Source organism: Convolutriloba macropyga, unplaced genomic scaffold (genome assembly GCF_964194025.1).
Source record: "Convolutriloba macropyga unplaced genomic scaffold, txConMacr16.3 SCAFFOLD_3405, whole genome shotgun sequence".
NCBI classification, from domain to species: Eukaryota; Metazoa; Xenacoelomorpha; order Acoela; family Convolutidae; genus Convolutriloba; species Convolutriloba macropyga.
The window spans coordinates 5,001-17,773 of NW_027450775.1; the positions used below are offsets into that span (position 1 = coordinate 5,001).

Consider the following 12,773-nt stretch of genomic DNA (forward strand, 5'->3'; position numbering starts at 1 on the left):
CGAAGTTAAAAAATTTTTTCTCAGTTTTGGAAAACGATTGTTTTCAAAGTCATGAAAGCCATCAGCTATCTTTTAATGTCAGAATATCGGCTCATCTATTATTTCATGAAAAGCCAGTGAAAACTATCACAATACAGGAAATTTCATACGACCGAAACGACAAAGTACAAATGACAGTTAAAGACAAAATCAAAAAAAATTCAATTAATTTCTTCAAGAAAGAAGTGTCGAGGCCGTTAAAACGATAATCTATATCTTTCAGGATTTTAACATGTTCGATTGTGTTTTATTTTGAACGCTAATAAACCTGGCAAATATCTAGAAGCAAAAACAAATTTGAAATCTAGTAGTATCAAGGCCAGAAAACAACAACTTCAGACTTAAAACCGCAATCGAGACTAAATTTTAAATCAATAGAATGAAAAAGCATTCCTTTTTTGCTGACAATAAGCTACAAGTTGACCAAGTTAAGAAAAAAATAGAGGAAAGGTTCATTAAGCCACTATTTATTTACTTAATTATATTTAAAAGTCGAAACGATCATAAAATTTCAAGTAAAAAACTAAATAAATTAGCTTGGAACTGCTTAGGAAGCCAATTGGACCTATCATTTCTGAGCTTTGATTTGATATGTTCTGTTCTTTATTATTAAAAAAAGGTCTTTTTTTAAAAAAAATGAGACAGGCTGATTACAATCCGAATACTTATTGGATTGTAACAGTCCAAGATTGTCTCAAAATTAGCCCTGCTAATTTTTATTGTCCCTTAGGATCAATTGATTTTTCAAATGTTGCAGATATAGATAATTTGTTAGTTGAAAACTTAAAATTAAATTCTGCATTTTTGATAATCAACGGGTAAAGTTAGCAAAAGAAGGCAAAATTTTAATTACAGGGCACTCTCAGTGGAATTTGGAGTAGAAATAGCCCCTTTTTGAGTCTACAAAGATTGTATTAGTGTTGTTTTGGGGGTGTACTGCAGGCACATGCAAATTTAATCAAAATGGACTAAAGTAGCGTAATTCGTGTTGTTTTTGATGAAAAAGGCTGAATTTCGAAATATTTATCCACAGTTTTTGACCAAAAAAATTAAATCAGATTAATCAACAATTCTTGTTTGTCTTTAACAATAAAATCAACGAAACTATTCTTAAAAATTTAAACAAATTTTATCAAAGTTGACGAAAATTTAGGCAAAAATTTCGGAAAATGTGAATAAAAACAACGTGAATTCACTCACAACGTGAATTCACTCTTACACACTACTTTTCTCAGAAGTTTAAACCTCGATAACTCCTTGTAGAACACGAAAATTAAAAAAATATTTTAATTCAATATTCTACGCTTGACGAGTTTTCTAATGATACCAGTCTCAACTCTGTACGATGAATATATCGATCGGCGAAAATTGACTGAACAAAAGAAACCATTTGAGTATATAGTTCCTCCCCCCTCAAGAGGGGTCGGAACAATTAATAAGTATTGTTATTTATATAATAATATTAAAATTGTGGCCGTTCGTTCTCATAGGTAAAACTAGGATTTAAAGGCTCCTATTTGTCTATTAATGGGTACTTTCTTGTGAGCATAAATCTTTTATGACCCCCAGGTGCACGTGCTATTTTCTTACATAGTAACGTGCCATATAAAAACATCTAGTTTGTAGATGGGGGTAAAAAACACTAGGGGCTGAAACAGAATAGATTCAAATTTCAATGAGCGAGTGATCTCAATCAATGCACGTGATTTGTGTAAAATTGACAATTAAATGAACAAAGGATGTAAGAAAACTTCATGGAGTTATGACAGGCCAGACTTTAACTGAAATTGCTATTATTTCCAATGCGCATACTTCATATAACTGTTTGTATTTTAGAGCAAAGGCGCCGCAATCAACACTCTTGTCAACCTGGACGATCAAGGAGGTACAATCAATTATTCCATTGAAACTTAATAATTGAAACTTAATAATTTTGAAACTTAAGAAATTTGGTTTTGTTCGCACAAAACATTAATTTAAGATTTTGAAAAATTAAGAAAATATTTCAAAATTTCTGAACTTTTTGGGATGAAAAAATCGTGGGTCAAAAAATCCTGGTTCCAAAAAAATCGAGCTTTGCTAATCAGGTTAAGACTGATTTTCAGCTTGACCTTCTTTTGAATTTATCAATTAGTTCGAAATCAATTGAGATATCGGTTGTTGAGTCCCTATCTTCAAATTAGTGCAAATTAACAACTTACTGTATCAGAATCAGAAAAACTTACTAAGTTTGATTTAAGTGTTTCTGCAGAGCGAGTTTTGTTGGCTTTTGACCCGGTTCACTTGAATTTCCTGAAAATTTAAGAAAAATATATAAATGCTAAAACGTTTCTCTAACTTGTTCAATGAAAACGATTTTAAAGAATATTTAACCAGAAAGAATAATTCAAGGCAGTTAATTAATTTAGAAGAAACTGAATGGAAATTTTCTGATTCAGGTCTCTTTGTGATTCAGTAAGAAGCAAAAACTATAATTGTTTTTGTTTTTGTTATTATTGGATACCCCGTAGTTTTTCATTCAGTTTCTTCTAATTGAAACAACTACCTTGAATAACTCTTTCTGCTTAACGATTTAAGTTCAACATTCTGCTCAATTTATAATCGGTCTTCGAGGCCACATAAAACTTCAAAAGTTTATTGATAAAGTTTCTACAAGTTTGCCAAAAATTTAGCACAGGATGCATTTTGTTAATGTTGAATGATTTTCAAGTGCGTTTTTCAGACTCTTTTTTTGCGTTTTTCAGACTCATAGAGGCAAAATATTCAATCAAGTAGTTTAAAAGAAACTTAAAATTATATTGAGTTCAAATAGAATTCAAAAAAATAAAGAAGTCTATTGAAGTATCTGTCGTACAGATTAGCAATCTGTAGATTGAGCTGATTCGCGGTGCCGAATTATTCAAACTTAGTGTTCCAATTTGTTGGCTTATTCGCGGAGCGAGTCGACACTTAATTTCGATGCTTATTGAAATTATATTCTGAATACAGAATTATTGTAGATTTTGCAGAGCGAAAGTTCGTTCCCTTTTCGAATGGATATTTCGCTTACCGAAATAAGCTTAATTTGTATCTTATCTGAATTAAGACTTTAGCGGAGCGGAATCTAGTTTAAGAGAGAGACAATTAAATTGAATTAAGAAAATGAGCAGAATGGTTCCAAAATAAGATTAACTAAACTGATCAACAATTTCTTCACAATACTACATTTCCAATTGCGGCAACTTAAAATCGCGAGACAACATGAACAGACAAAAGATATCATACACAGGATGTAAACAAAATTAAAAGTGTGAAAACATAAGATTTCATCTTCAGAACAAGAACTAAATGATGAATGAAATAATGGTAAATGAAAATGAACTAAATTGATTGAACTTAAAATGAACTTGATTAGCTGCACCAAATCAATAGCCCCCAGACTAATATGTACTATTGTACCATATTTCTCCCTTGACGAAAATAAATGACAAAGTTATTTATCAGAAAATTAATAATCATATGTACTGGTTAAATAATAAATGCTATATTGTTTTGTATCAGAATTGTTTTAAATGTCAACAGTTTTGGTTAAATGTTTTAATTGCTATCACTTTCATAATATCTTTCGGCCTCACCGAACGTCATCGATGATTTTTGTCCTTCATAATTGGGCGGGACGTAGAATTGTGTAGGATACGATTGTGTTGGTGAACATGGGTCGACTGTAAAGTCAGTTTCGCTTTGATGAATTTGGGCAGCGGCTGTCTTTATGGCGGAGATTATCGATTTGTTTTGGATTTGCTGTTGCTTGATGATTTGTCTTCTTTTGTTTCTCGCAATTACACCAGGACTGGATGTTGTAGTGGGACAAGTTTGTACTGATGTGACGGATTCATCTGATTCGGTAACCGAGGGTGTTGAACGATTTCGTTTTAAAGGAATTAATGCTGCAGAGGCTTTTGTAGCGGCTTTACGTTTTGGTCTGCTAGCTGGCTCTGCTATAACAATTGAAGTAGATTGCATCTCCATTGGCACCGTGAAATCACTTCTTATTTCGGTGGGTTGTTTTGGCGGTGCTGTTGATAATGATCTTTCTGGTTTAGTGGGCATTCCTACCCGAAGAGCGCGTGTGACATTAGAATGTATTGAAGAAACCGTACTGACATAATCGGCTAATTTTCTGTGCTTCATGCGTTATCCTCCCTCTAGCTTCTTCCTTGATTCTTTTGCGTGATGGCTGATCAGTTCCTCGGTTGTTTTTCCCGTTGGTATCTTTGGTCGTCGATTTGCGTAGACCTGTAGTTCGGTTTGACGTTCGGCTTTTGTGCCAAATTTCGCTAAGTCTGAATTTCTGATAGTTACGTCTCTTTTTCCTGGTTTTTTAATGACTGAGATGAATGTATTCGTTTTTACTACCGAAGATCCAGGCGCTAACACGTCGTGTAAGCCGTCGAGACTTTTCTTTGAACGTTTTGTGCGCAGTCTCTTTTTCGCAAGTTTTGATTCTAATTAAGCTTCTGTTCGTGGTACTGATTGTCCTACGTCTGGGTTGGGAATCACTCTTGATTCCTTGTTCGGATCCTCGTTTTTTCTTTTTGTCGCATCTTTGCTCAGTCTGTCTTTGTTCATCTCAATTTCTGTGTCATGGCGTACTTCATTGTACCAATTTTCATCAGCAATGAGTTCCTCCCATCGGACAGTCTCAAAATCTAAATATTTATTTAAAATTTTTTTGTAGGTTAGACTTTTTGGATCTGGTTTAGTTGTTATATTACTTAACGGAGTCTTCGCCTTTCTACCAAAATGTGCCTCAAATGGTGATATATTAATAGTCTTTTGACGACATATTCGGAGCTGATAAATTATTGAATTTATTGCTGCTTTCACATTGAATTGATTTCGCGCCGCCGTTTTAATACAAGCTAATCGATTCTTGATTGTTTGAATTAGCCTTTCAACTAAGCCAATTGCTCTGTGATCGTGTATTGGAGCTTCAATTAACTGTATGTTATTTTGACTTCAAAATGTTTTAACTTGTTGTCCCGTTTGGCATCAAGCTTGATCCAATCTAATTGTACGGGGTATACCGTGCAGCAAAACATATTCTTGAAGAAATTTCAAAACATTATCTGCATTAGCTCTATCAAATACTTCTGCTGTTGGAAGTTTTGAAAATCGATCAATAAATGCAAGAAAGTAAATCTCTTGATTTTTTTCATTATAGATTGGTCATCCAAAATCAATTTGAATTTCTTCATTTGGAACTTTGCATAACTTTAATGGTGCCCATTTTTTAGCAGGTATAATAGATTTTAAATTTTTACCAATCTTGACACAGGGGTTGCATTTTGCAGTTTTTGTAGCTATGTCCCTGTGCATATATTGCCACCACGCGTCAGTTGCCATATATGTCATCCCCCATGTTCCAGGATGAGTTGCATGGATGGCGTCCACGTATGCGTCTTTGATTGCATGGGGAAGGGCTATCCTGTCGTCAATAGAGACACATCCATTCTTAACATGTAGGTCTTTCCAGAAGGAGTGTATATAGGGTGATATCTGCTTGCATCGGTCCTCATTTTCGGTCAGGATGCAATCTCGTATCTCTTTCAGACTCGCATCCTTAGTTGTAAGGCTAGCCATCAGGGAACTGGAAAAGATCTTTGAGAGAGCGAAATTGAAAGAGTCCAAATAGAGATCATCTACTGAAGGCGAAGTGACTGTTGTCGTATCAGTGGTAGGTGTGATTGACGTTGCGGGTACTGCTTGGGCTGATGACGGTCCTGCTAAGTCTGCAAATCGTACTCTGGAGGGCGTCGATTGTTTGACTTCCATCAATCTTTCATCGTCGGAATTTGATTGAGACATCATGTAGACTTTATTGAAATTGTTTGCGATTCGTTGGAAATTGTTTAATTCAGGTAGCGACTGTTTGGTAGAACGATTCAAGGCAAAAAGCGAGTGAGGAATGTTAGCTGTCTCGATTTGGATATTGGAATCTAAGGTATTTGGTGTTAATTCGTTAATTGAGTTATCATTATTCGTAATTGTAGAATATTCTGGATTTCGCGGTGCGAATTCATTGCATAATTTGTTAGAGGATTTTAGATTATTTGAGGCTCGTTCTGTAAGCGGATTTCGCGCTGCGAAATCGACGTAATTTTCTGCATTTAATAAGAAGCGTTTCGCACCGCGTTTAATTACATCCATTTTTGCTACTATAAATTGCTCGTCATATGCAGATATATTAACGGCTTCTTGTTGCGGGTCGCGAGAAATATAATCCACTAATCCCATTTTTGAGCCAGGGAGATGATCAATTGAAAAATCAAACGGTAGTAATCGATCTACTCAACGTGTCAATCTACTATTATAAGATTTATTTGATCTGTTCTCTCTCATGATTGAGAGAAAAGCCCTATGATCAGTTATTACAGTAAAGGGTTTGCCGTATAAATAGTATTTAAAGTGTTCGACGGACCAGACAACACCCAAAAGTTCGAGCTCATTTATGCTATATCTGTCCTCAACAGAATTCAAGAATCGTTACGCAAATGCTACTGTTTGCCAACCATTAGGTCTTCGTTGTTCTAATGCACATCCCAAACCCTTACGTGAAGCATCGCATTTAATTCGTGTTTCTAATTCCGGGTTAAAATGTTTGTTTTCGATAGTTTCCGCAATTTGTTCTTTAAACAATGAGAACTGTTTTTCATGCTCGTCTGTCCAGAGAAATTTTGAATTTTCTTAAGCAGAGGTTGGAGGGGTAGCATAGTTGTGACAAATTTGGAATGAATTTTCCTAAATGGTGTACTGAACCCATAAACGATCGAAGTTTTTTGAGATTGGTAGGTGCTAATATTTTTCCGATTGCATCCGTTTTATTTGATAGTTGAGTTACACCTGATTTTGTAATATTATGTCCAAGCCATTCGATCTTTTCTTTTGCGTAGTGACATTTTGCAAGATTTATTCGGAGATTTTCTTGATCTAGTTTTATTAGACATTTTCGTACCAAATCCAGATGTTTTTCTATTCCACCTCTGCTCACTATCAATATATCGTCCAAGAAACAGAAAGTATTATCCAGACCTGCAAGGTTGCAATCAATAGCTTTTTGGAATTCAGCTGGCATATCAGTAAGACCGTAAAATCCAGTTTTAAAACGATATGTGCCAGTCATATCTCCGCCAACGATATTAAAGTTACCATGGCGGGCCGTATCACTTAACTTAAGTTGACTATAAGCGTACTGCAAATCAAGAATTGTAAAATAAGCAGTCTCTTGCGGCGCCGTTTTGTGTTTGTGAAATCGTTTGAATTAGCGAGTCTATGTTTGGCATTTGATACTTGTTTTTGTGAATGGCTTTGTTTAGAATTTTGAAATCTAGTGCTATTTTGATTGACTGATCCTTTTTCACTGTAATGACTATTGGAGAGATAAAAAATTGATCAGAACAATTGGTCAGTTTTTCTATGTGTCCTTCGTTTAGCAATCTTTCAAGTTCAATTTTCACTTTCGGTTGAAGATGTATTGGCACTTTTCTTCCTTATTGATGTGTCACTCGATAATTTTTGTGAAATTCTGAATTAACTGTGTGATGTTTAGATTTTCCAATTCGTGAGATCAAATCTGGGAATTCTTTTGCTAACGACCTTTTTATCGCACAAGTTTGATCTATGTTATTGACTTCTACATTCGGGCAAGGTTTTTGCGATATTATTATGCCTAATTGATCAAAAAGGTCTCGTCCGAGAATTGGTCGGAAACCATCAGCTACGACCGTAATTTTTGCTTTCGGAATTTTCCATTCGGTGCATTGAACTGGCGGTTTTCAAAGTGCCTAGAGTTTTGAAAATGTCATCAGAAAAAGACTTTAATTCTAATGGTTTTTTCTCTGACCATTGTGATTGCGGACAGTTATACATTATTTTTTTAGCGAGCGACATATTAATAATAGTGCAACCGCTGCCGGAATCGAGAAGCAAATCACAATCTGTATTTCCGATCGTTATCATCATATTTTTCAGTGCTGCTTGCGGTGAATTAATATTTTCTACTGTCGCAACGTAATTGTCGTCTGAAGAATCATAGTCCGAATTAATTTGCTCGTTATAATTTATATAATTAAAGTTTTGACTTTCCTGACTTGAATTTTGATCCGAAATTTCTGCAGTTTCTATATTATTAATACGAATATTTTGTTGTGTATTTCGTGCAGTGTTAAATTTTCTTCGACATAACTTTGCGAAGTGATTGAGCAAACCACAGTGATTACATTTCTTACCCATAGCAGGGCAAACCTGGCGATGCGTTGGTGTCCAAGACTGACCACAACCACGACATTGACCAACTGATGCACGCTTCACTACTGTTCTGCCTGATTGATTACCACGCACACTCGCGCCTTGAAATCGATTGAATGATTGTATTGCTTTTACTGTACGGCCAGTTGCACTGTTATTGGATGATATTCTCTGCTGGTTCTGGAGGCCCATTTCCATATTGACTGCATTACTGAGTGCTCTTTCTGGGTCAACTGTATCGCGGAGAAGTTCCCGTTGAATATCATCATCCGACATGTTTGTGATGAAGACGTCCCTGATGATTACCTTCTCACGATTTTCAAAATCACAATTTTCAGCCAATTCTTTCAAGATGCTGTAGCATTGTTCTACTGTTTCACCCTTTTTCTGCTTTCGAGAAAAGAACACATATCGATCGAATGTGATATTTCGTGGACGGATAAAGGCTATCTCCATCATCTCCCAAAGTTTGAGGGTAGACAGGTCATAGATATTATCATGAGGAAATTTTTGTGTTAGCAAACGACTTCCCTCTGTACCAATGCTTAGGTATAGAAGAGACACACATTTTTGGTCGCAAAGATTCCATGGACGTTCCCCGCATAGTACTCCCGCTTCTGTTAACGTTTGACATTTTAACTCCCATTGCAACTTCAATTGACTGTTTCGTATCTGACGGTCTCTCTGCGTTTCCATTGTGGCATCTTCAACTGCTGATTCGTACTTTGGTTCCGCTGGTAGTCGAACCGTCGTAGGTTTCGGTTGTAACAGCGTGTCCATTGTGATATTCTCACGTGCGAGGATCGCAAGTTTGACCTGGATCCGCCATTTTTACCATCTGATTGGTGGGTCCGACGTTGGACGTTCCCAAAATGGTTCTATCGACAATGGTGTTTTTCGAGATTCTCGAGCTGACTGTGCCATGTTGTACAGATTAGCAATCTGTAGATTGAGTTGATTCGCGGTGCCGAATTATTCAAACTTAGTGTTCCAATTTGTTGGCTTATTCGCGGAGCGAGTCGACACTTAATTTCGATGCTTATTGAAATTATATTCTGAATACAGAATTTTTGTAGATTTTGCGGAGCGAAAGTTCGTTCCCTTTTCGAATGGATATTTCGCTTACCGAAATAAGCTTAATTTGTATCTTATCTGAATTAAGACTTTAGCGGAGCGGAATCTAGTTTAAGAGAGAGACAACTAAATTGAATTCAGAAAATGAGCAGAATGGTTCTAAAATAAGATTAACTAAACTGATCAACAATTTGTTCACAATACTACATTTCCAATTGCGGCAACTTAAAATCGCGAGACAACATGAACAGACAAAAGATATCATACACAGGATGTAAACAAAATCAAAAGTGTGAAAACATAAGATTTGATCTTCAGAACAAGAACTAAATGATGAATGAAATAATGGTAAATGAAAATGAACTAAATTGATTGAACTTAAAATGAACTTGATTAGCTGCACCAAATCAATAGCCCCCAGACTAATATGTACTATTGTACCACAGTATCAGTTAAATGATTTGTACCAAACTTTTTTAAATTTGCAATTTTTTTCGTTAAGCAAATTCTAATTAGACAAAATAGTAACTGATAAAGAACGTTCAATACTATAGAAATTTTTCGATTTGCCTATGATATATTTGTTGTTTAGAATGCATTGCTTCTTCCTAAATATTTGGTTAAGGTTAGCTTCTTAGGTGTGAATACGGTAATTTATACTGACAAGACATTTTTGATGACAAAATAATTGTTTCTTTAAAATTCAGCCAACCTTGATAACTAATGAGTAAACTGGAACTAATAAAGTTGATGTAATTGAATCAACTACCGAATTGCAGTCCTTCTAATATGAAAAACGGCAAAAACAAAGAGATCTTCCATCTACATAACCTTCAGTTTTCTGTGGTCAACCAAAAGCTTTACAAAAAGCTTTACTAACAAAAGCGTTCCAACAATTTACAACATTTGGAATGTCAAGTTTTTTCGAGAGATTACTGCTAACCCTTCAATGAGAAAAAGACAATTGCAAAAACCGTACATCACCGCCGTCTTGCAACATCTTGAAACATAATCATAATGGGCAAGCGCTCGCAAAAAATCAGCATATTAACGTGTAATATTTGTGCAGGGATTTTTAAAATTTGGCTGCTATGTTGACCTGTTTCGAACAGTAAGATATGTATAAATGAGTATCATTGAGAGTTGAAAATGAAAATTTCACTGACAAGCAGAGATTATTTTGAAAAGAAATACGATTGTCATGGATTAAAAACGCTGGTTTCATACTTCACTCATCACTCAATTCTCTTTTGTGTGTCAAGTGAAAGGACTTAAACAAGATATATAAGGGGAGAAAACCTGTGCAAGACAGTTATTTTGCAAGAGCCTAGCCGAGGGACGGTTACAAAATGACCATCCTCTTTTAAGTTCTCACAAGATAACTGTCATAGGCAAGATTATGCAATGAACGAATAAATTTAATTACTTCAAGATCTTGCAAGACAACAATTGGAGCTACACTAGCGAAGAATAAATTGTAACATAATAAAGTCTAAAAAGAGTGAATGAAATCTTCTATAATTGTGTGCAATTTGTGTTTGTGTTGCAGAGCAGCTTGACAACATAGAGGAGGGTCTGACGACAATCCACGCAGACATGAAAGAGGCTGAGAAGAACTTGACTGACCTCAACAAATGCTGCGGACTATTCACATGTCCATGGGACAAGTAATCACTTAACTAAATTGACTTATTACTCTCAATTTAACCATTGATATCAAACTTGAAATAATTGAATAAGATTTTGATAAGATTCTCAAAAAAGATCTTGCACGTCTTGGCATGTTATATCAACTTCTGCTTCACTGGATAAACAAGCTTTACACATTTTATAAAAAATATAAACATTCTTGCTACAAAGTAACTTAAAAATCATACAAACAGATTGTTTACCCAAACTGTGACGTATACCTTGTTTTGAATGTTACTTTCAGCCATCAAAATTGGAATTAAAATCGGGGTTAAATGTAACGGGTGAATGTAAAAAAGTTGAGAAAACGAGACAGTAAATTTCAAACCCCCCATCTTGTGTAGAGTGCACAATCCAAATGAAGAGCAAGACAAGAAGATCTGGAGTAAGAAGGGCCAGGACGGGCCAGTGGTTGGGGGACAGCCAGGAGTGCCCATGGACGGACCCACAATCGGGGGAAAATTCGTAGCCAGGTAAGAAGATTTCCTAGTAGTCTCGTAGGTCAACGAGTTAGAGTCTCGGTCATACAAATTTTTGTTTTTGAATTTTGATCTGAAAGAGCTAAATTCTCGAACATATTCCATTTTGTATACCTGGGTATTTTCGTGAACAAAAAGGCCTCGACGGGTAATCTTGAACGAGGACCACGCAACCTGGGCATTTTTCCACGCTCGTGAGGACTATAAATAGTTTTTTAGGGGTTCATTGACGTTTCCAACAGCTTAATGGACTCAAAATTTTTTACCGGCAACCCCCTCTCCTCCCTTCATCGTCTTGTATGACAACAGAAATTTTGGGGTTATAATGGGGGTGAAACTTTGGGGTTTAAACTTTGTGTGTGTGTGTGTGTGTGTGTGTGTGTGTGTGTGTGTGTGTGTGTGTGGGTGTGTGGGTGGGCGTGTATTTTTGTATGAGTGTGTGTCGTGGGGGAGGGGGGGGGGGTCCCCGAAACATCAAAATAAACAGGGTTCTGTTATGAGTATCGGTTTAATTTAATGAACATCTCCGGGTTATTTCGTTTTTCAGAGAGCGTGTTTTTGTCGTCATATGAAATGTCGTCATATCTTTGATCCGTTGAGCAAGATTGAAGGCAATTGTAGACTTTGCTTCTTTTAATCAAAAACAACATTTTTTGGAAATAGAATCAAAAGAACTGAAAAAGCTACAAGACGATAGATTTGGATGCCAGGTGTGGTTTGATGTGATTGGAGTAGGTCTGGCATTTCCCAATACGGGGAGACCAAAATAAAGAATTTGATCAATAGAACCACTTTCGGCTGTTCATATTGGCGGCGCACCAGGAGACAAAGTCTGTTCTGTTATGCATATACAATCTAGCTCCATTATTCAAAAAAAAAAGAACAAATCATTAGTAAAATGTGATTGTAATATTCTACGTTGCAGTGTGTTAATATGCATTAATTGATAACCGTTAATAAATATAGGTAACACTTGTAGATTAAGAAGTATTAACCCAGACTGAGGTTCATGACCGCAATCAAGTATATCCAGACTGAAGATGAACGCACGAGCGTTCAAAAATTCATAGTCTAATATAGAAGCATCCGTATACATAAGTTAGAATTAGGGTTTACCGGCATTTTTCTAGTACATATATCTCATCTATCGGTCCAAAATTACGTCCAGAAGGTCACTAGATCCAAAATTAAGAAAGTTAATTTTCA

The 12,773-nt window shown here is 35.7% G+C and overlaps 1 protein-coding gene across 1 annotated transcript; it reads left to right on the forward strand.

The window, feature by feature from the left end:
- Positions 1-1,875: 1,875 nt before the first annotated feature.
- Positions 1,876-11,565, forward strand: LOC142356147 (synaptosomal-associated protein 25-like; the record flags this gene model as incomplete). The annotated part of the gene is made up of 3 exons (XM_075408111.1): positions 1,876-1,924; positions 10,949-11,066; positions 11,433-11,565. Coding segments are annotated over 3 exons (300 nt in total), but the record flags the coding sequence as incomplete, so codon positions are not given.
- Positions 11,566-12,773: the final 1,208 nt, after the last annotated feature.